A 22,720-nucleotide genomic window follows, 5' to 3' on the forward strand; every position below is an offset into this window, starting at 1 on the left:
AAAACTGCCCGAGCGTCTGGGACGCTAGTAATGGATTGTTTAGTTGAAACATTCACGTATGAACTGATGGCAATTATATCTCTGACAATTATCCTGAGCCCGAGCTCGAAGTTAAGCAGGTAAATATCATCGCTTGGAGTTGCCTTCTGGAAGCCATATGTCACAAAGACGGGCTCTGTCTAACGTGATCAGCCTATAGAGTTACAACTTCAAAATCAGTGTAACATTAGGAAATGGACAGCAACTTGGTCAGATACCTAAAATGAACAGGACACAGTGAAGAACCAAAACCCTCGTTGTTCCATTTTATTTGATAGAGTCACATGCAAATATCACGCTATCGTGAGGAAACACAGCCCCAGTAGAGACCATAGTCGGCCCAATTCTGCCTTTTATTCTAATGTGGGAAGCCGACCAACAGATATATGAGGGGGGCTTGGATGGAAGGCTTTACACCCTTGAATTAAACACGGCTCTAGGCATACTAAGAATAGGGGAGGCAGCATCATATATAAAGTATTCGGGCTTGTGGTGGCAGAAGCCTGTTTTCCCTCATCAAACATCTCCTAGCATTGTCATTACAATCAATACGCCCCAAAAGGTAAACCTGCAACATGGTCGGTGTCGGAAAACCGCGACTGGACAAATATGACAAGATACTCTCACGGCTCTTTGAGAACCTTGCCCTCTTTCACATTCTCAAACGAGTAGATGGCCCTCACGCTGTCAATGCTCATGTTCCCACCACTCTTCAAGATGCTAGGCGTAGGTTCTTGAAGAACTTGAGCTTTATCTGCGATTACAGAAAAGGGGGAGATACCACGACTTCCATGGCTCTCGAGAACAAGCAGAAAAGTGTCGTGTTCTGGATTGCAGCAAACTTAACTCCGAATGATAAAGTTATATCGTTTCTTACCGAAGTACTCGAATTGCTAAGAGAGGAACCTAAAGAGACCGAGGGAGAGCAGAAAGCTTTGCAGAATAAACTCGCAAAGATATGCGCCGAGTTTGCTGCACCGAGACTAAAAAAAGAGTGCAAGTTGTTACATAGAGCTACCAGACACTGTGAGGAGTACCTCAAGTTGGATACTGACACAGTTCAACAGCCTGGTAAGTCTAACTCAACCTAGGAAACAGATGTAACTAACAGAGATCCAGGGAAAAACGCATTGTTGAAGTGGCTGTCTCAGTTCTCATATTCCACAGAAACTGATACTCTTGTTCTATGTCAGATAGCCTACGACGCTCGACACGACCCTCAAATGACAACTCTGAGAACTTTGAGCCAGCAGCTTAACGTGGCACCCTCGGAGATTGCGAAGACATTCCGAGCCGTCAGACACTTCGTCGGCCGCCTAGCTGAGAGAGTGCGCGTATCTACACACTTAGTTCAAGATTCTCTTCTACTAGAGTCGCTTCTCAATTCATACGAAATAGGACGAGTGGATGCTCCGATCCCAGCAAAGGTCCCCCCTGCGGATGGCCTGACGAATTTGAACTCAATAGTTAAAAGAATGCTGCCAGCCAACGACCCCCGTCTTGAGGGTATGCAGAGCTACGTTGCCTGGTTGAGTGGCCCAATGAATCTTGAAGAGGCGATCAAGAACATGTACGATGGGGATTCAGGCCAGCTGTGCGTGCATTCTGAGGTTCAAATGCTGGAGGAGTTTCACCGCAATCGACGCAACTTTGTGGGAAGTGATCGATACATAGCTTGCAGTAAGCTTGCGTGCCTCTGTTGCAAGTTTTACTTTAGACATCACCCCGGGATGTTCGTGGAACCGGAATCCCATCAAAAACCCTACCTGAATTGGAGGCCCGTGGAGTTACCCGGTGGCAGGGAGAATATGTATTGGTTGGATCAGCGTCGGGTGTTGGCAATGCTCAGCAGCGAGTTGGGCAAGGCCGTGGAGATGCAAATTGTCAGCCAACAACAACCTAACCCGTGGCAGCCGGACTCTATGACGAACGTTACGTCGAGTATGGCGGCATTTGGTCTTTCCGAATCTCAGGAAATATCTGGTGATGATGAAGGATGGAGTGAGGGTGAGTTTTATTTGCATTTGACATGTTAGAGACTGACGCCCATAGACTCTGCTTCGCTGGCACACTTGAACGAAGGTGGGTTCAGCGATGGATTTGTTGATCTCACATATGAACATAGTGAAGATGAATCTGACGGGGGTGTAGGCTTGGAAGATTGGTAATTTCAAGTTGAGTAAACAAGTACCATATAGTGATGGGTTATTACATTGGATATAGCCTGACAAAGATAAATACTGAAAGGTGTGTGTTTGGAGATTACTACCAAATTACTACCAACTATCACCTCCTGACTCTCTTCTTCCCACCATGCATCTCTCGCTCATGTCTACTCAAGTTGCATTTCCGAGTGAACCACTTATCGCAGAACCGACACTGGACAGTTTTTCGCGAGCGATGCGTTCTGTAATGCCGGCGCATATCCTTCTGACAAGAATCCCGAAAGTTACAGCCAGACCACGAACAGTGAACAGGTTTCAGATGCGTTCGAAGATGATTACTTAGATCCGAGGTTAGCGGTGAAAAGGAGAGGAGAGGAGAGGAGGGCTTGAACTCACTTCCTCATGCGATTTTCTTTAAAGAACCTGTCGCATTCAGGCCAAATGCAGAGCCATTTTTCATGCTCTACAAACTCGTTGTTTTTCAAACGAATGGCGGGATCTTCTCTGAACGTCTGATTGCTGGTTATATTGGAGCCCGAGTTGTTGTCAGCAGGAGACGAACTGAAGTCTGAAGCAACGACATCAAACGAATGTGCTGGTATCCCGTCGTTTCCCAACGCCGTAGATGAGGAGTCAAGAATGGTATCGTTCGTCTGGTCGCACGCTGAACCTACGCTCTATAGAGCGGCTGCGGTGACTGGTGAACCAGTGGGCGATGCCACATTGGAAACATCATCCGAGACGGTGGGAAGATCAGGAAACGGTACCGGAGGACTTGAAAACGCAAACTGAGCTGAGCCGATGTCGTTGAGATGCGAATCAATCCCAATCATCGGCGAAGAAAGATCAATTTCAGAGAAGCTGTCGCAAGACAAAGGCGCTGAACCCGCATTCGTACCAAACATACCCTCTTGGTTCATCGAGCCAAGAGAAGCGGCGTCTTGAGACCAAGAGCTCACATGAAGCCATTGATCCACATTCTGATGAGATGTCACCAGAGGTAAAGAAAAACCGCCGAAGTCAGCTCCGGGGACTAGAGACGGGTCGGTGCAGCGTCAGCACAAGTGACTGGTGGAGTAACCCCCAAATAATGACTCGAGATGAACACTTACCATCGAATGCATAGTCCGAGCCTACGAAACTCTGTTCCGTAGACCCGTCCTGAGTCTGGGGTACTGATTGATAGTCGCTCATGAACTAGTCTAGATTATTCACATTGAAAGAAAGATGGTTTGTCAATGGATAGTTAACTGGCGAGGGGAGCTGGCTTATATTTTGCGATAATACTCTCCAAAGATAGAGTGTTTCCCCTCTCAGTCTTTCCATTGCGCAAAGATAATCAGCAATGACACTTTGAAAAGGCATTTCTGCAACCTCTTGGCACGGCAAGTTCCAATCAAAGCCCTGACATCCCTCAATCACAGGTAAAAAAGTCATATCATGGGCAAATGGTTGGTCGGTTGGTTGAAAAGTGTAAAAATACCCGCTAGGGGAGGCCTGCCTGTCTTGGCTGAATGCAATTGGCTTATGAGGAGGGTTGGTTGCATGCAGCTCGGGGCTACGGGAGCTTTGACTTAGACTAGGTACTTCATATGAACCAAACAGAGAAACAGACGATGACTTGGAGATAACTCAAAAGGGCGTTTTGGGTGCGCTCCAACTGAAAGTGCCCTGAGTGCTTATTGGAGATGGGAGATGAGAGTTGACCGATCAGACTTGTGCCTGGCGAACTGGAATAAGTCTGCAGCCAACACCTGTCAACCCATGTCTAATAATAACCCCAATGGATATTGATACTGTTAACTCGAGACTGCAGCAAGAGACTTCACGCTCTTGACTCCCAACCGACACCGACATTTAATACCCTATCTCTTCGGCTCACAAACGTTGCAATAATCCACCCAACGATGTCATTGAAAAGCCACAATTTGGGGTAAAACAACTTCACAAAGTATAACAAGTGGAATACAAAGAATGGAGGACGTCGTCAACTCCACCAGGTCTAGACTGTCGATGTGCCCCCACAGCAGAACCAAGCCGTTGAAAGCATGAGCAATGCAAAATCCTTAGACTAAGAAATATGGAGAATATGGTTGTCAAGAATAGACCTGATCTAACCATGAGACCCTCTCACATCATGAGAGATCTGGTCTAGTCCGCGTCATATGATCATGATGGGGTTTTGAACTGTCTGTCAAGTAACGGTATGCTTCAATTTAGCTGCGTAATAGCGCACCAAAATTCCTCGAGACTGAGGCTGAGGCTGTACAGAGTGTACCCTAACGTAAAGCTCGGGCCTCGTCTCATTCTCATGCATGTTTTCTGCGATCTTTTGTCGATGATTGCTGTAGATCACCACTCAGTGAGATGCGAACCATATTTATGATATAATGAATGAAGCAAAGGTACGAAAGATCATCGCTATGACACTTGCCAGAGATACCGCTGATATCATATCCGAAAACATGAAACCGCCATGTTCGTAATGGTCTTGTTGAGATGGTAAAGATAAACGTCATGGAGCGTTGAGGATGAGTAGCCTCAACCCCTGCTGCGGCTGCAATGCCACGCGATGAGTTTAACGTATGACAAAAGCCCACTGAACAGGCCGCCATTTCGTGTGATACGGGGCTGAAAGTAGTGCATTTTGCTCCTGTTGATCCTATCACTTGTCAAACAAAGAGCATCCGTATCCTGTTCCTTGGCATCGGTCTCGCCTGTGCATGTTTGTCCACTGTAGTCCAACAGATCCACAGATTTGGGTTTTCATCGGCGAGAAAAGACACCAATGGATTGATATCACGGCATGTGACGACACGCACGATTGGCATTTCTTTTCTGTCTTGCAGTACAGAGCAAGTTGAGTGACAAGAAAACGGAGGCCAATTATGGATACTGAGATATCAGATCGTCAATTGCTGGGATCCCCGGATTTGTGGTGGATTTTCGTCATGTTTCGAAATGAACATCATAATTTCTTGACGTCAGGAATACTGGATCTCATTATGCGATGTTCATTTGATGAGTTTGAAGTAGAGCATCCATAGACCAAGAAGATACGAAGGACATGTATGATGATGGATCATGGAAGTTAATGATAGAGACATAAACATCGTCAGTCCTCTTTCTTGTTGGTTGCGGCTCCTGAAGCGGTATCGGCCGACATGAGGAAAATTATCCAATGACGAAATAGTCACGGCAACACCCTCGTATTGAGCCAAGCCCTCAGGGCCCCGACTTGGCCGTGCAGCGGTCCACAGGGGACTCCCCGCACCGGCGATCCCTGTAGCCATTCGCTAAAGTCGCCCGAGCCTCTAAAAGATCCACTGTAGCGGGCCTCTACCTAGTCTCTCGGCTCATGGAGGATCCACCTTCATCCCACGCTAGCCAGCCACCTTGATCGGCCAGTCAAGGCCAAGAGAGAAACTTCATCGTTACATCGACCGACCAGCTGAGGGCGATCTTTTGAGGTGGCATTTAAGAACCGATACGATCCCCCTCACTTTTGTTTCTTGGTTTTTTTATATTATCAATCCTTAAAGACTCTACTGAACAGTCTATACAGACCATCATTTCACTCTTCCTCGTCACCCCTCGAATAAACACTCCCATCTTGACTTTTCCGCCCTCGCTCTACATCTCGAACAACACACAAACCATGCTCACATCAACCTTCCTCCTCAGCCTTATCGGCCTTGCAGCGGCCTCACCGGTCCAGCCTCACATCGTCAAGGACCCAAAATATCCATCACGCTCGACATCAAAGGGCTTCAAGCTTGTCGTCAACGTCACAGATCCCTCGCTAGACTTTGATCCTCCCATCCAAAACTTCGAGCTCACCGGCATCCACACTGGAGCCGGCCTCGCCCTTCTCGGTATCAGCGAGAAGGACGGCCGCATCTTCTACCAGAACGGCACAAAAGAGGAGCGTCAAAACGGCGAGGCTACCGTAATAAGCGACGGCGGTACTCCCCTGACTCCCAACGGTATTGGTCTCGTTGCCGATAAGAAGAACAAGAATCTTTTCGGTGCTACGCTCAACTTCGAGCCTGGTACCGCTGGTGTCCAATTGAACCAGCCTGAGGACCCATACACCTACTTGTTGCCCGAGACCTTTGTCGCTTGCAACAAGAGCATAGAGTACTACCGTGGCAAGAAGTTCGTGGTCATTGAGCAAGCACGCATCACCATTGACAAGAACGACAAGATTCAGCGCAACATTCCTAAGGGCTGTGCACCCATTCGCCTTGTGCCCCAGTGCGACGAGCTGGAGTCTCTCCCCAAGGGATCGTACTCGAGTCACAAGTACGCCCTCGACTCCAAGTGCTACAAGGACGTCTCCAAGATTGAGTGGAAGAAGTACAGTCCCTAGGCTGAGACTTTTAAATTAATAGGAAACAACGAGATGGATTTAATAATGATGAATGGGTAATGATTGCTTTTGAATAGCCTCTATAATTAGCATTGGCATTAATAGCTTTAATATTGTACAACAAATTATCTGTATGTCTCAACTTTTTCCATGCATGCATCGTGAACCTCCCGTATCGAGAAATCCAGCGGTGAGGCAAATGTGGGTTGTACAAACTGCACTCGCAACCGGATCTAGACTTGCCAAGCAGCTGGATAGTTCGAAGGCTAACCGAGAACAAAGACCGTGAAATAATGGCAATTGCATCTAATTCTCTCAGCGTTTTCTTCTCCGGTAATCGCGGGGGACAAAATAAGCAGTGGAGATAGTAAGTGGATTTGTCTCCGTAAAAGTCAACCATCAGGTGCTGCCAGGCACACAAACTCAAACTCCACCAAATCCTTTGTTGGTTTGTTAGTGGCACATCCTTTTTGGACAAGAGGAATGGGCTTGATGTACCAAAACGGAAGAGAGGCTGTATGCTTGAGTCAGTTTGTTTTGCCACTTAGATATGCGATTACTACCTATGTACTTGATTTTTGCTCAATTAGAGTAACCGAAACCTTCCACAACCCATATTGTGTGAGAATAAGGTTGCTCTTGGAGCCTCTATATGTCCACTTGAGTCTTTCTACCGTTTCCCTCCCATCTCTTTCTGCATTCTCAGCACCGATCGATTCTGCCTTACCACCTTGTCCGAGTTTTCTATCAAGTCTGGATGTTTCTATCTAGTTTATAGCCTGTTGATATAATATACAGCACATATGCTGATGCTTACTTATAGAGTCATTTTTATTCTATCGTCTTTTACTTCTGGCCTTGACTCGTTCTTGGCCCGTCGTAATTTTCACCAACAATGACAAAGAAAAACAAGCACCTACAGAAGCCGCCCAACAGGCCCGTCCCAAATTGGCGGACACAACTTGATGTTACTGTGAAGCACAATAGGCACACATATACTTCGAGGAGACTCAAAGAAGAATGGGCCCTATATCTAGGAGAAAATGCCATAGCAGCTATACTGCCCAAGTACAATTCCGCCACGGAGATACACTGCCACCGGCGAGGAACCGGAAATAGGTAGGTAGGTAGGTAACTGGCGTCACTTCTGCCTCATCGCATCACAAAGGGCCATTCCATTCCAGTTCACACCTTCCAAGCTGTAAGAAGACCGTGCGGGGTAACCAACCTGCTAGACTAGTATCCTTAACCTTACTCCAAAAAACTCTACGTTTACCCAATCTTTTAATACTTGGTACCCTTGATATCGAGTATTATCGGCCTCCTCCACGCCTTTTGCTGCCAGAACATAGGTTCTTCCCATCTTGTTCTCGGGTACTACACCCATCACCGGCTAAGCCGTTGTCCTCATCGTTGAGATGGTAAGTTACTTTTCAAACATTACCTCGACGCCGTTGTCTGATATCGTATAGGAGCCTTATGTCGATGATGATGATAATATCAAGTTCGAGAAAAACGAGTTTATGTATGATATTGATGAACTCGAAGGCCCAATCCACATGCCCGAAGATGGATCAGATGAGGGCGGTTGCATATATGTCATCGACATATTCGACGACGACAGAGAGGACTACATTAAACAGGAGCTTGATGCTATCAAATCCGAGATGCTCGACTTCGACGTGGATCTTCAAACCTTGACCCCTCGCCTACTCTCCACCGTTGAACAATATTCATGAAGGTGGTTCCAGTCATCCGCTGCAGGCTCATTCTGCGTCCGTTGACACGACGGAACAAACCCCTTCCCTCTTTCGCGATGTGATAGTGAAACCTGAGCCTGACGATGATGATGATGAAGGTAAGGAAATAAACGAGAATCATATGATTTACCAAATCGAAAGACACTGGCCAAGTCAAGCTTCCACAACTGGCTGTTCAGAGGACCTGGTTTCAAGCGTCCCTCTTGGTTATCAGATACAACTTGTTTCGAAATCCTCACATGATATAGTGTTATGGTGCCTGAAGAAAGACATCCGTTCGAATCCCTCGGATCCCGAATCTTCATGTTTCACCGTCTTGTTTGTTACAGCGATTGTTGCCTGTGAGCTACACCACTTGTAATCAGTCTTCTACCTCTGAAAGATTTACAGCTTTCGCAGCGAGGGGTATACAGTGCTTGGTCATCGACCTTTGTAAAAAATACCAAAGAGATCTGACCAACCGTCGTTGCCCTGCGTTCACCAAAGATAAACTAGGAGTTCACAAACTTGCAACTATGAGCGAGCTCTACGTTGCACGTAACGTCTACAACCTCACGATCAAAATAACTATCGCAATCTCCAGCAGCGCATGCAAGGATATCAGTGGTCTTGTGGAAATGCCAGACTTCGTGCCTGGTAAACAGTCCCCGGGGCATCAGAAAAAATAACCATGGGGAAGGATAAGAGACGAAATTACTAGGGTAGCTTATGCTCCTTAGACTTAGTACTTATTTTTGTACCCTAAGACTTAGGAGGCTAACTTTTCTGCAACCCACCAGACAGTCCCATAGTATCTCAGATAGGTACTCCCAATATCACTGGCAGATATTTTGTTTGTTTTTCTCTCAATCGACCTCCTCCTGAGATGCGAAGTGTCAAATACGATCCGAGCACAAATGGAACTTATGAGCCTTCGGCTTGTGACTTTATCTTCTCCATCTCGCGTTGCTTCACCCCTCCAGCTTCTCGTTTCTCAGGGGACTTGGAGTCTCAGTTCTTTTTCTTGATCTCCCTCTTCCTTCTCCTCTTCTGTTTTGTTTGCCCATCGCTCTTCGTGTCGCCTTATCTTTTGACTTTTTCTCGGGTGTTTGTCTCTTCAGTGCAGCCAACTTTTGTCTCAATCTGACCTCTTCCTTTTTCCCTCGTTCTGGCCTTTCTATCCTTTTTCTGCTCATCCGGCAGTCTGGCCAGATTCCTTCGTGTCTGTCATCATTTTCCATTTCTCGTTGCAACGGGTTTGCCGCAGCAAGAAGGTGTAGTCACGTCGGTATTGCCTATGCTGTTCTCGTTCTTCAGGTGTACCTTCATCAACAAATCGTTGCCACTTCCTGTGATCATATTCTTTCTGTGCTCGCTTGCGTCTTGCGGCCTGTGGTGTTGAACATCGTGCACGCTACCTCTTAGCCTGTTCTCGTCTAAATACTTTGTATGCTTCAGCCCGTGCTGCTCTTCGGATTGACGAACATTTGTAGTTGTTGTTGAAAGTGCCGTTACCAATGCGTTGTATTGGGTTGGTTTCTTACCGACGGGCGTGCTGAACATTGTCTCGCGGAAGGAACGTTGCGTTCGCGATACTACTCGAAAAGGGGTTTTGCATAATTGACTTATGCACTCTCCCTCTTCGTTTGATTGTTGCTTCGCGTGAATATCGGGAGTTCGGTATTAACAGTTACCGACAGCTGGCAGCCAGCTGCCAGCTGCTAATAATTTTTACCTGGCATATTAAAAGACTCCTTACCTCCACCACGATAAGGCCATAAATATCATTCTGCACCTTGCTCGAAATTCAGCTCTCCATCGTATACATCTTTCTATCCTACCACTTCCTCCCGCACATCCCCTTTACCTCATTTGCGCGCATCTTTCGATCTTGACAACTCCCTGTCTCAAGAATTCCCTTTATCTCGCTGGCTCTCAGCTTAGCATCGTGCTACCTTTATCTAGAGCATCTACTTGATCTCGCACAGTAAGACCATTACTTGCCTAGAATGTAGCATTGAACATATTCACTAATACTATAATAGTTCTGAGTCTCACTAATTCATACTTCATCTCATCTCGATCATCTCATCTCGATCATCTCATCTCCCCCGTCCGTATTATCTCCTATAACCAGTGTTATATATTCATACTAACTAAATAATAGCAATATATATTCTGTCAATCCTCACCCCTCCTCTCCAAACATTCTAATGGCGGATCTTCCCACTCCTATCCCCACGAACAGCCAGAAATCTGGCGGTGGCACTTCCCACTTGGATTTTCTCAATGATTCCAATATCACCATTACCCGCTCTCCTACCAGCACCATCAGCAACTCGAAACAGCTTGCTGCAACTGAACGATATGAACTACGTTTCCACCTTCGACAGTGGGTCAAGGTGGTAGACAAGGAGGGTGTTGACGCCTCCGATCTTGTCATCACCGAAGCGCATCGCCAACGGTTCTTTGATGCAGTATTCGATAGCTGGTCAAGCTCATATGGTAAGACGGAGGTACCAACATCCCCTACCAGAAAGAGAAAAGAGGATTCCCGCCTCCATGTTAGCGTCTGGAGCGACGATCTCCCTGAGTCTCCTAAAAGAAAAATCGACAATGAGGACGGCTCCCCGAATAAGCGCAAGAGAGTGGGGCGGACCATTACAAGGAAGAAGGGCGAGCCAGCCTTCCTGGCCATCAACAAAATCATTAGTCAAGAGGAATCGAAGGTCGCATTCGAATACAAAGACGCTATTGGGCAGGTAGCATCAGCCAACTTCGTCGACTGGGAAAACTCTATGACAAAGAGAAGGCTCAAGGCCAAAGCTGTGGTTCAGTACGACACCGCCGAACAGAAACGCACCCGCCTGTTCAACGAAGAGCTCATCGTCAAAACAGTACGAAACTACATTGTCGACGCTGCCGACGCCGGAATCTCCAATACCTATGACGTTGAACTGGAAGCTCCAGTGGTCCGTCTGCCGAGGACATTATGAGAGAGATGGCCGACAAGATCAATTGCATCCTTGCTGGCATTGACGAAAACAAGAAGACTAGGGGCTATGTGCTAGCTTGAAGAACGACTGCACCTGTCTCCTCTCCTGTCGGGCAAGGAGTGTTACTCGAGTAACGATGGTGCGGGGAGAGTTTAGGATGTGCATATAGACTGCCAATAAAACAAAAATAGTTTAGTATAGAATGAATTCTACGGAAGGATTTATGCGCTAGAAAGCAGATAAAAAAATTTCGAACTTTTATACCAGTGGACAGTGTCTAGTACCATGGTGTTGATGAAGGAGTGTGCATGCTGTGGAGTTACAAGATGGAAGTGAGTATGCATCTATAGCCCTGACCCGCCTTGCCTTTATTATAATGCGTGAAACTCTGCGATCCACGGTGATGAAAAGTTCGGGGATCGTTCGTGGGTGCCAAAATACTTGGTACATCTTGCTCATGATAGGGTTCAGATCAACGAAGGCGCAACGAGATCTACCGAGATCTTTAAATAAGCATATCACAATAACAAGATGGCTGCCAATAATCCGATGAATAAATATTAGTGCCAGCTTTCTCGAGTGATGTCTGCCTGGGCATTTCTGATGGTCGTAGCAATCCATTAACCGCCCTCCTCCTCACCCTTTTCCATAGTGATTAATTCACAGCTATCATTGCTTCGGTGCAGCGAAGCTATACTCGCCCCCTGAATACCATATTGGGAAAGGCCATGGCGTTGACTCGGTTCTTCTTGGCCCGGCGAAGTTATATCCAACTTAGACATAAGCCACTATTCATCTGTTTTTCTTCATGCAACCCGTCCTATGGACGGGTCTTCAAAGCGAGCTATTGCGCCCTGGTAGAGTGCGTAGTTTGTAATATGCAAACTCAGGGGCTTTTAGAGCGGGCTCTTCCGATTTCCCTTCGAGCCTAGGCACTAGTATTAGCAGTGATCATAGCGACAGTACCGAAAGTACAGACCTTTTTAGGATACGCCGCCCCTTTTCCATAGCCTTCTGCGCCGTGTCGCAGAAAACATTCATATTGGTTTGTGCCGGAGACTGTATAGCCCCAGGCCAAAGTTTCTGCAGAGTCCCTGGCATGTTGATGGAGTGGTTGAAGGTGTGTTGCGAGACTAGCGATTGGTATTTTGAATGGAAGCGAATGAGGTGCGAGAGAGGGAGGAGGAATAAAAACATATGCTAGTTATATAAGTACTCTGCAGAAAAATTAATACGAAGGTTCAACCTACTTCTGACTCAGGGTGATTAACTATTACATATAACCAGGATTGGTCTTTAAAGTTTAATACAAGCTTTCTTTCGTAGAGCTTAGTTGTGCTCATTAGAACGAACGATTTCTCTGGCGTTCTCTGTATACAATACAGGTCTATACATAAATGCAGTTGCTCTTATTTTGGGATTCGGTCACGATGAACTTATATTCCCGATTACTGCCTGTCCTGCTATGTGCCATGTATCAGGATACTAGATACAATTTTGCTATCAGTTTCACTCTAGATCAAAGTAACTTTTGTGGATGAGCAATTTTCAACTTTGTTTTTCGTGTATTTTACACCCGCTTGATCAGATCAATGTCGGCAATTCGTCAACTATCCCTTGGTGGCATAATTCCTTCCTCATATAAGAGGCCAAAGATCTCGCTCATACAGTATAAAATCAAGATTGAGATGAGATTTAGTCTGTTGTTGCTGTCTGTAAATTAGTGTTGAGTCCAACAGTAGAGGCGGGAGCTTACATCTTTCATGCTGAAAAAGACCAGTATCGCGAGAGTTTATCCGGTTGGAGGCCTGGCAACGTCCCGTATCGCCAAAAAGACGACTTAACACTTCATTAGTTGGCCCGCAGGTCTCGCAAATCCTTCAGGTTGGCGAATGTGTTGGCCATGTTGTCAGCACGGTCTCTAGCAAGTATAATAGGCATCAAAATTGGTGCTTCATCTCCGGAGAGAATGCGTGGCTCATGGCCAGTGCCTGTCTTGGCAAAGTGAACAAGGCGTCGGCGAGCAGTAGCAATGATACAATCCTCATTGTACTTTTCAACACGGTCCTGGACACAGCGATCGTATCGTGAGATAGCAAGGTCGAGACATTCGCAAAGATCCATATCGAGCTTGACAATCGATGGTTTGACCGGCTTTCCCTTGGAGTCTTTCCATAGAAGGTCCATCCAGCCCTGCCACTGGGGAATGGAGACGCCGAGGAAAACATCAGCTCCCTCTTGTCGCCATTTTGGCTGTGGCCCAGGGTAGGCCTTGTTGGGTGGGTGATTGCACGTCAGAGAACCGACTTTGACGGCAGTTTCAGAAGAGAGATCACCGACGAAAATGGGGCTTTCGTTGTCTGGATGAGTCGTGTTCCATCGTCGGAACACCAGCCTCCAGAATCTTCGCCAGTCGGAGATTGTGGGTACGAGGTCTGCATTACGATGCTCGACCTGGTTCTCGAGGTGGGAAAGATCGATGAACATGGAAAGCTCTCGCGTATTGAGCATCTCCTCGCTGTTGATGATATCCTCTGGAAAGCGCGAAACGACAGATGGCGTGCGCACGAGGAGATTGGCCATGGCAAGCTCTACCTGCTCACGGATCTGATTGTTTTGCGCCATAACAAATCAGGTACACAGAACCCTTAGATAAGACACCTAAGGAGGTCTAAAATAATAAAAGAGGCAAGGTATTAGTAAAACAATAACGGGATGGTCGTTAATGGGGATGGTGAGTTTACCTACCGAATGCGAAAGCCACTTCCTTGATGAGATCGATGTGTGAGAGGGGAGTGAAGGGATCGTGAGGAAGCCAAGTCCCCGGGATTAGGAAGTGTATGGCAGGAAGTTTCAAAATGCCTACTAAGGTATGCGGGGAATAATTTAGTAAACAGCTCAAACATGGGTATATACATGTTAGATGCCAAGTGCTAGTCACTGTCGTTGCGGCTTGCCACTTATCTAGGCCACAATCAAAGCTGCCAACACGAACGTGAGAGCGGAGGCTAGATTATTCCATACTATTGGACCGAGCGTGAATTTGATTGATGATCTAACATTGATATCGCTATACTGGACTATTAGTGTAACTGTGATGCGTCGGTCAAGATATGGATGAGTGATGAGTGATGGCTGTATTACGGGCTTACACTACCGGATACTGCCTTATGTTATTTGGCAGGAGAGATGAATAATATTCTTTAAAAGGCACCTAGGTAGGTAGGTAGGTACTACCTGTCTGACGTTGGTGTTACTTGCTATTGAATTGTGCAGGTGCTATAGACTACTTGCTATTCTTTCGACACTGCCATGACAGTGTAGAGAGCAATAGAGGCCAGTGTGGCTGCCTAAATCGACTGCCCACCAAAGTAAACATGAATCACAGCCTCTCCCCCTCATCTTTTATTTGTTCTTCAGATCTGAAGTTGGCCATCAAACACCCAAACGGCGCCATGTCCTCAAACACCTCCCCTGTACCCCTAGGACCACCTAATGAAGCCAGCACAGTTGAAGCTCATGAAGGAGCGCCTCGAGGTTCCAGTCGCTTTCATCACCACACTCCTCGACAGCCTCACTTTCCGGCTTTCACACAACTTCCATATCCTTATACTTACGGCCCTGGGTCGCCATACGCCCCACAGTACAGCCCGTACCATCAGCCGCAGCTTGGATATCATCATTTCCGTCAGGCAGGATATATTTACCCTATTCCACAGTCTGACTTTCAATTTCCTCAGCCTTATCTCCCAGTCCCGCCACAAACTACACCCCACGATGAGCATGGCACTTCTCCAGATCAGCAGCAGGCTCGTCAAAATGTCCCCATCGACGACGGCATGACCGCTGAACACTCTCCCGAGTCTCAGCGCCCTCCAGAAGAGTCCAAACCCATTCGTTTGCAGTCGCGGCCTTGCCGTGGGAAGAGCGATGACGACACTTCACTTCGGCCTGATCTAGGAGTTTCGTTTGAAAATGTTGAAGAGGATAAAGCTGTAGCGGAAGATCGTTCCCCTAAGAAGGTTATTCCCAAAGAATCTCTAACCCGCGGGGAGAAGATGCGACTCCTAGATCTACTTAAACAATACGAAGGCGTACAGAGAACTGGAGGTGTCTTCCGCTCAGCAGCCAAAACATACCAGCAATTCTACCAGGCGATCTTCCGCAGATCATGGGACACCAGTAGCAAAAGCTGCAGCCCAGTAACTCTTCGTTCCGCACGCAGCTCCGATGCTTGTCTTGAAATCGGCCATTACGAAAAGGATGCCCCATCCAGTCGATCGGACGACGAGTGCAGAGGGTCCAAAGTGCTCAAGCAAACAATACCGATATTTCTCACTCTTGACCTTGGAGCCGGAGAGATCGATTGGATGTATCACGATAAGGATGGGAACCATTTCAAAGCCCGCGATGTGTCGCTCCATCATGGCCTCAGTACTGAACAGGCAAAGAGGAACGTTTTGGATTACCAAGACCAGAAAGAGATGAAGCGCATTTGTGAACACAACATTGACCAGATTGTCCATGCCGCGAGACGACGAATAGTCAAGTGGGCAAGAGCAGGAAGTGCTGCTCAGCTTGGCGTTGACGATGAAGACAGAGCCGCCCTGGAGTTACTTGAACTCCCCTCAAAGCGTTTCCTCGCGCGATTCGAGGAGGTCCGCGTTCTACGAGATTATCTGGTGCAGCGACCTGAACTAAGCTATGAGAACTGAAGATCGGGATACCTACACGGGGTATTCGCACCATGTATCTTCACGTTGTCGCATTTTAGTAAGCCAAGTCCCTACATATGAGCATTGTCCGAGTTGCTGACGTTTTGAAAGAATCAAGATCATAGTTAATCGCGGATTGAGGTGGTCGCTTGTAAAGCGCAAAGCCAGACCAATGTCAAAACTTTTGAAGAGAATCACATCAGGAGAATTAGGGATCATGAGTATTGATGTCGATGGACGCTTTTTTGTTGTATGGACTGAGTATTATGAGGGGAAAATAGTTGACGCACGACTAGCAGGTTCGGACAGTTGAGAAACGAAATATAAGAACATTACTGGTTAGTCTGTCCTACCCTAGTTCATGATAGAGGTCACGTAGAACCTCTTATCTTATCGCACTGACCGGGTGACCTCCCTCCGAGATCGTCATGTTGTACTAGGTTACCTAGCTCAACCTCGTCAACATAACAAGCAGCCGAGCTTTCATCATCTTTATCCTCTCACCGACTCCGTCTGTGAACTATTTAAAACGCTTCATTTCTCGTCCTCCAGCTCGCCCATAACTTCATCACCCGCAATGACTCAGGTTACGCCTGCAATGTTGAGTGCCCGTGCTTCATCGCTCAGTTTGCGCCAACAGGCACTGCAGTCGTCAGCTATGCTCAACAATAACAATGCGCCTGCACCTGGATCGGTCGAGAACAAGGATAGCTCCAAGGGTTTTATCATTTCTGATATGAAGGGCCGCGATACAAGAGATAACCGCGCCTGCGCATCTTGTATCTCCAAACTTGCACCTGAAGAGGTCGGTCAGGTCAATTGGCACCTGGAGGCTGGTCAGGCTTGTCGCCTGTGCCAAGTTGAGAAGCTTGAGCCCGAGGCATTCACCAAACCTTTCTGCGACTTCCTTCAAGAGAACCCTACCATTTTCCACACCGTCGACTACTTCGAGAAGAAGCTCAAGGCGCTTGGTTACGAGCATGTGAGTAAACCAGACCTTCCGATCATGATAAGATAACGCTGACAATAACAAGCTCTCTCCGCGCGACAGTTGGGCAGGTAAGGTCCAACCGGGTGGAAAGTATTGGGTTACACGAAACGGCAGCTCTCTCATTGCATTCAAGGTCGGCAAGGCGTATGAGCCCGGCAATGGTGTTGCTATGATTGGCGGTCACATTGACGCCCTTACCGCTAAGCTCAAGCCTGTCAGCACAAAGCCTGTCAAGGCTGGATTTATTCAGCTGGGCGTTGCGCCTTACGCTGGAGCCCTCAACGCCACATGGTGGGACCGCGATCTCAGTATTGGTGGCAGAGTTGTTGTCAGGGATGAAGAGTCTGGCAAGACCACTACCAAGCTTGTCAAGCTGGACTGGCCTATCGCCAGAATTCCCACCCTTGCACCCCATTTTGGAGTTGGTATGATGGGAGAGAACAACAAGGAGACCCAAGCAGTTCCTATCATTGGTCTCGAAAGTTCTCAGCGTGCTGCTGCTGAAGCTCTGGGACCTACTGGTTCTTTCGTCAACACCCAACCCCCAGGTCTGGTTGAGCTTATTGCCAGTGAGCTCAATATTCAGTCCTACAGTTCAATCATCAACTGGGAGCTTGAACTTTATGACTCTCAGCCTGCGAAAAGAGGGGGTATCAGTCGAGATATGATCTTCGCTGGGCGAATCGATGATAAATTGTGTTCATGGTCAGCCCTCACTGCCCTCCTTGCCTCCAATGACAACAGTGACGACGGTGTTATCAAGCTTGTTGCTCTCTTCGATGATGAAGAGATTGGCTCTCTCCTTCGTCAGGGGGCACGGGGTAACTTTCTCCCCTCTGTCATTGAGCGCACCGTTGAAGCCCTCAATCCCAACAAATTTGGACCAGAACTTGTAGGAAGAACCTATTCCTCCTCTTTCTTCTGCTCTTCAGATGTAACTCATGCCGGAAACCCTAACTTCCTCGAGAAGTATCTCGGAGAGCATGTTCCTGAGCTAAATGTTGGTGTGGTCATCGCCAACGACTCGAATGGCCATATGACCACAGACAGCATCTCGACTGCAATCATGCAGCGAGCAGGTGAACTAGGTGGCTGTCGAACTCAGACCTTCCAGATTCGAAACGACAGTCGCAGTGGTGGTACTATTGGACCTGCTCTATCGAGTATGATGGGTGTCCGAGCCGCCGACGTTGGACTTCCCCAGCTCAGCATGCACTCTATCCGCGCGACTACTGGCTCACTAGACCCTGGTCTGGGCGTCAAGTTCTTCAAGAGCTTCCTTGACAACTGGGAGAAGATTGATGCGGAGTGGCACTAGAGACAGCAGTAGAGAAGGCGTTTGGACTTTGGGCATTTTTTTTTAGAGATACCTACCTATGGGCATATTGTGGTATAGATAATGGCGATATCAGATCAGACGTGCACGAGATAGACTAGTTAGGGGCGATTCATTATTATTGAGTCCTATACTTTTATACTTCCACCACGGATTATTATATCTTATCGGTCACGCCCCCTATGTCTATTGCAAAGTTGAACTCTGGCTAGGCAATCCCATTCCATCAAGGCAAAGAAAAAAAACGGTGTTGGTGAATGTTGAAACAAGCTGTCGTAATCGTCCATCATGCCGAGGAGTTCTGGCTATCTCTTGTTTGGTGAGCTTTCGAGCTCAGGGGCGGGCCAGTTCAGGCTCTTCAGTTTACCTAGGGGTTGGCAGCTGGTAGCTGGCAGCAACTGGCTGTCATGTAAACGCAGAAATGTATGCGAATAAACAACAAATAAAGAGTGGTCCCTTGAATATACTTTTCTTCTGCCTTCATACCACAGTGATAATAAGCGACTAGAAACGTTGCTAGGGTAAGGCATTCAACGGGGGTAGAACTCTGCTTATAGAGTAGATACAAACATACCTACTAAACCACTGACATTTCTAAATATAGACTCCCTCGTTGGTATGATTTCTCGAGACCATTCACTGACTAAAGAATTCCCATCCCAGGAGAAACCACCTAAGCGTCGATGGGGCATCACGACCAAAGCCGCAAACGATATGGTGGATTTCATGTGGAATCAGGGGAAGCTTGTTCGTGCTTCCGATGTCCGAGTTGCTGTCGAGAACTACACCTCGGCCATATATCTGGTGAACGAGCTTTACGAAAACAGCCTGAAAAGGGCATATGGTGAATTAAACCACGCTGGTATTATCAACTATGCTCAAGTTGTTGCTGTACACTTCAATCAAGAAGGCATTGGCTGTGATACCGCCTACCCCAATTAGTTTCAGCTAGCTGTCATTATAATTTAGTATCATTTACATCTAAAGTCTCAAATCTTTAAGCCGGGGTTCGCCGTCAGTTAGGCCTCTGGAGCACCACCGGTGCGCCCCTCGTCAATACGTGCCCCTATCGAGGTAGGTACTGGTAGGAATCAACACTCTGTCGCCACAGGATGTATGGGAGCCAGTTTCTTATAGAGCGAATATATTGCTTCCAGAACATAGTAGACTAGTAATCAAACTACTTACAAGTCTTTAACTTATTGCTTTGCCCTTCTATTTGCTCTCGAAAAATTATAATTTAGAACTACTATTTGACTTATAGCCCTGCCTACTTATCCGCCTCTGTGCAGTATATTTACTGATGGCCCACTCTTCCTCTTATTGTGGTAGAAGCAAGGAGTTTTCGGTGTGCCAAAGGCTTAGCGAACAGTGTTGGTAGTAGCTAACATACACTGATAACCGGCTGCCAGCTGCCAGAAACTGGCAATGCCAAACACCGACATGCACACGAATAAACAATCAAACGAAGGCCATAAATATCCTCCTGGCGCTTATGTGAAGTTCAACTCCCCATCGCACACATCTCTGTATCCTTTCACCTCTCTTCTCGCGCATTTCCTTCATCGCACTTGCGCACGACTCGTCATCTTGTCGCCTCTCTGCATCGCGCAAATCACCTCCTCTCACCATCTTATCTATCTCATGAAGTAAGATCTTTCCCCTAGCACATAGTATCAAGCTTGTTTACTAATACGGACTGTGATAGCTTTGAATCTTGGTGATTCCTTGACCTCACCTCCAACTCATCTCCTCCGTTAGCATTATATTCCACAACTAGTGCTGTATATTTATACTAATTAAACCAGTTGAACACCCAGCCTATCTTCTTTTCCTTTTCTCATTCCCCTCCTCTTCCCGCGATTTTCTCCCAATCTTCCAATGGCAGACGCTGCTCCTGCGATGGCCAACGAGGAACCCATTACTGGGACCAGCGTGCAGGATTTTATCGCCGACTCCGACATCACCTCGATCCGCCCTCCAACCAGTCTTGTCAACAGGTTGACACAATTGACTGCGCTTGAGCGCCATGGACTGCGACACCACTTGCGGTATTGGGTAAAGGTGGTGGACGAGAAGGAGGCCTTGGCCTCCGAGCTTAACATTACCCCGGACCATCAAAAACGCTTCAACGAAAAGCTATTTGACGACTGGTCAAGCTTACTCGGCTTCCAAGAAATGGAGTCAATTCCTATCAAGAAGAGAACGGAGGAAAGCCGACTCAAAGTTAGTACCTGGAGTCAGGACCTCCCATTGTCCGGCGCTGCCAAGCGGAAGAGAGGCGATGACGGCGAGGACGAAGATGATGAATACGATGACGATGACGATGAGGACGAGGTCCCTTCTTCCAAAAGAACGAAGACAGAGGGGTGCAGCAGTCCCAGAAAGAAAGGTCAGCCGGCCTTTATAAGGATCAACAAGACAATCAGCGAAATATCCGGATCTGTCGTTTGACTTCGAAGACAACGTTGGACAACCTGCCACAAATGAGTTTATCCAATGAGACAACGTCTCGGGGGCCAGGGCGGCCAAGGCGGCTGCCTTGATTCATCATGATAAACACGAGTACGAGTACATTCGCACCTTCAACGAGGAACTTATCCTCACGTCTGCACGTAACTACATTGTCGAAGCTTCCAAGGTTGGCATCAAGAACCCCGATGACCTCGAGGTTCAACCCCCAGTTGTTCCAGAGCTTCGACAGCCAACGTCCGCCGTGGACCTTTTGATACAGGTTCATAAACACTACGCTCATGTCATTAAGGGCATTGATTCTTTGAAAGCTGGTCAAGTTAGCGGCTGAGTCTTGATTCGATGGGTGAGATGAGAGATGAGAGATGGAGCACGAGATTCTTCTTTTCACCAACAAGCCTTGCTGTGGTGCTACCTTCCGGCGTTAGTTCGTCCACGCTCGCTGGTAATGTGCCACGGTATCGTTTGTTGGCAACATGGAATCTCTCATTCTACTAAGCTACTGCTAAAACTGGAATCGACACCAACTCTGGACACGATCGTCATAAAAGGATTATTTATGGGCTAGGTATGGAATCTTTCGATTGATGTACTTATTATCCTTTTGCAAAATTAGCAAATAACCGCTTAATCATGATGGGGGGAAAAGCACATGGCACGTGGTCGGGTAGGAAAAATAATAAGAAAGTTCATCAGAGTTATGGTGAAGTTTGTGGTGTGAGCGATGATGATGCGGGAAGGGCTTAGGGAGCGCACATAGACTATCAAAACAAAAACAATACGATGAGATATAATGAATTCTACGGAAGGTTTTGTGTGCTATTGAGTGGATAGAACCATCGTCTATACCTGTGAACAGTGGGTAGTGCTATGAAGATGATGAAGTTAGGTAGGGTGCGTTAACGGATCACTTACTGATGATAGTTGTTATCGTTGAAGGCCTTGGTGGTGATGTTCAAGAAAACCTCCTTGTTGGCGCCAGAGAGGCTGCCTCGCTTCAGGATTTTCTCTGGTGGGTGGATTATCACGAATGAGGGCACCTAAGAGGACGTCCGTATCGGGGAAGTGTCGTGGTCTAACGGGGATATCGAAGTTTGCCTGATAGGCAGTGTTCCAGTGTAAAACACCTTGAACCAAAAACGTTTCCTTTCCCATTGTCATCACAACTTCCCTGCCGTTATAGTAGATCTTGCGCTCCAAGTGGAGCAGTTGAATGCATGACTTGAGCTCTTCGATAGATAGCTGCTCTTCGTAGCGTATGATTGTGCGCGGGGGGTGATCGACGGTATAGAGGATACCGTAGACAGCATCCATAAGCTCGATAGGAGCATCGCGGTCCTGGGAGAGATCCATGTTTGGGCGAAGCTTTCAGATCGATGTGATCTGTGGTATAAAGAAAGGAAGAAAAGAAAGAAGGGAGTATAAGTGAAAGATATATGTATTCAGGGGGGGGGGGCTCACTCTCCCCCTTTCTTTCGATTCTTTATCTGCGTGCCCAATTCATGCAATATTTCATGAAAATAAGCAAGTGTCTCGTTGCCCAGATACTTGACTTGTTTTCATCGCCCCAGCGTGTAGCCCACTCAGCACAGTATAAGGTAACATAACGCCTGGTATATGGCATGCGGTTTAAAAGTCGGAGTAAGGCCGGCCAGCTGTGAATGGCGATGATGCCGAGAAGGGGGCGGGCTGTGGCTGCTAGTGTGTCATGAGGAGGCTCTGTGTTTGCTCAGATATACTCTGATGGTCGGTACTTGAAGGAGTGGGAGGAGGCTGCAGAGGATATAATAGAGGAAGAGGAAGAGATGTGCACGAGGTGTAGGAGGTAAACGCTACCTCGCCTAAAGGGGGCATTTGATGCCTGCTCGAGAGTCTGCTGCCTGCTAACCTTAGGT

The 22,720-nt window shown here is 47.3% G+C and overlaps 11 protein-coding genes across 11 annotated transcripts; 8 read left to right on the plus strand and 3 right to left on the minus strand.

Moving 5' to 3' along the window:
- Positions 1–614: 614 nt before the first annotated feature.
- Positions 615–2,207, plus strand: FSST1_011776 (nucleic acid/nucleotide deaminase domain-containing protein; the record flags this gene model as incomplete). Its single annotated transcript, XM_083234940.1, has 3 exons — positions 615–1,110; positions 1,159–2,046; positions 2,092–2,207. 3 exons carry the CDS (start codon positions 615–617, stop codon positions 2,205–2,207), a joined length of 1,500 nt encoding a protein of 499 aa, XP_083081472.1.
- Positions 2,208–2,881: 674 nt separating this feature from the next.
- On the minus strand, positions 2,882–3,398 carry FSST1_011777 (uncharacterized protein; the record flags this gene model as incomplete). The annotated part of the gene is made up of 2 exons (XM_083234941.1): positions 2,882–3,237; positions 3,317–3,398. 2 exons carry the CDS (start codon positions 3,396–3,398, stop codon positions 2,882–2,884), a joined length of 438 nt encoding a protein of 145 aa, XP_083081473.1.
- Positions 3,399–5,862: 2,464 nt separating this feature from the next.
- FSST1_011778 (uncharacterized protein) lies at positions 5,863–6,576 on the plus strand (the record flags this gene model as incomplete). The annotated part of the gene is made up of 1 exon (XM_083234942.1): positions 5,863–6,576. One exon carries the CDS (start codon positions 5,863–5,865, stop codon positions 6,574–6,576), a length of 714 nt encoding a protein of 237 aa, XP_083081474.1.
- Positions 6,577–7,994: 1,418 nt separating this feature from the next.
- FSST1_011779 (uncharacterized protein) lies at positions 7,995–8,315 on the plus strand (the record flags this gene model as incomplete). The annotated part of the gene is made up of 2 exons (XM_083234943.1): positions 7,995–7,997; positions 8,049–8,315. The coding sequence occupies 2 exons, from the start codon at positions 7,995–7,997 to the stop codon at positions 8,313–8,315; spliced, it is 270 nt and encodes an 89-aa protein (XP_083081475.1).
- A 2,213-nt stretch (positions 8,316–10,528) lies between these two features.
- Positions 10,529–11,311, plus strand: FSST1_011780 (uncharacterized protein; the record flags this gene model as incomplete). Its single annotated transcript, XM_083234944.1, has 1 exon — positions 10,529–11,311. The coding sequence occupies one exon, from the start codon at positions 10,529–10,531 to the stop codon at positions 11,309–11,311; it is 783 nt and encodes a 260-aa protein (XP_083081476.1).
- Positions 11,312–13,162: 1,851 nt separating this feature from the next.
- On the minus strand, positions 13,163–13,936 carry FSST1_011781 (uncharacterized protein; the record flags this gene model as incomplete). Its single annotated transcript, XM_083234945.1, has 1 exon — positions 13,163–13,936. One exon carries the CDS (start codon positions 13,934–13,936, stop codon positions 13,163–13,165), a length of 774 nt encoding a protein of 257 aa, XP_083081477.1.
- Positions 13,937–14,766: 830 nt separating this feature from the next.
- FSST1_011782 (uncharacterized protein) lies at positions 14,767–16,026 on the plus strand (the record flags this gene model as incomplete). The annotated part of the gene is made up of 1 exon (XM_083234946.1): positions 14,767–16,026. The coding sequence occupies one exon, from the start codon at positions 14,767–14,769 to the stop codon at positions 16,024–16,026; it is 1,260 nt and encodes a 419-aa protein (XP_083081478.1).
- A 577-nt stretch (positions 16,027–16,603) lies between these two features.
- FSST1_011783 (aminopeptidase I zinc metalloprotease-domain-containing protein) lies at positions 16,604–18,335 on the plus strand (the record flags this gene model as incomplete). The annotated part of the gene is made up of 2 exons (XM_083234947.1): positions 16,604–17,008; positions 17,061–18,335. 2 exons carry the CDS (start codon positions 16,604–16,606, stop codon positions 18,333–18,335), a joined length of 1,680 nt encoding a protein of 559 aa, XP_083081479.1.
- A 636-nt stretch (positions 18,336–18,971) lies between these two features.
- Positions 18,972–19,295, plus strand: FSST1_011784 (uncharacterized protein; the record flags this gene model as incomplete). Its single annotated transcript, XM_083234948.1, has 1 exon — positions 18,972–19,295. One exon carries the CDS (start codon positions 18,972–18,974, stop codon positions 19,293–19,295), a length of 324 nt encoding a protein of 107 aa, XP_083081480.1.
- Positions 19,296–20,255: 960 nt separating this feature from the next.
- On the plus strand, positions 20,256–21,156 carry FSST1_011785 (uncharacterized protein; the record flags this gene model as incomplete). Its single annotated transcript, XM_083234950.1, has 2 exons — positions 20,256–20,745; positions 20,858–21,156. The coding sequence occupies 2 exons, from the start codon at positions 20,256–20,258 to the stop codon at positions 21,154–21,156; spliced, it is 789 nt and encodes a 262-aa protein (XP_083081481.1).
- A 596-nt stretch (positions 21,157–21,752) lies between these two features.
- FSST1_011786 (uncharacterized protein) lies at positions 21,753–22,178 on the minus strand (the record flags this gene model as incomplete). The annotated part of the gene is made up of 1 exon (XM_083234951.1): positions 21,753–22,178. The coding sequence occupies one exon, from the start codon at positions 22,176–22,178 to the stop codon at positions 21,753–21,755; it is 426 nt and encodes a 141-aa protein (XP_083081482.1).
- Positions 22,179–22,720: the final 542 nt, after the last annotated feature.

The sequence above is a fragment of the Fusarium sambucinum genome, chromosome III (genome assembly GCF_050947815.1).
Source record: "Fusarium sambucinum isolate potato_lamoka chromosome III, whole genome shotgun sequence".
Taxonomy (NCBI): domain Eukaryota; kingdom Fungi; phylum Ascomycota; class Sordariomycetes; order Hypocreales; family Nectriaceae; genus Fusarium; species Fusarium sambucinum.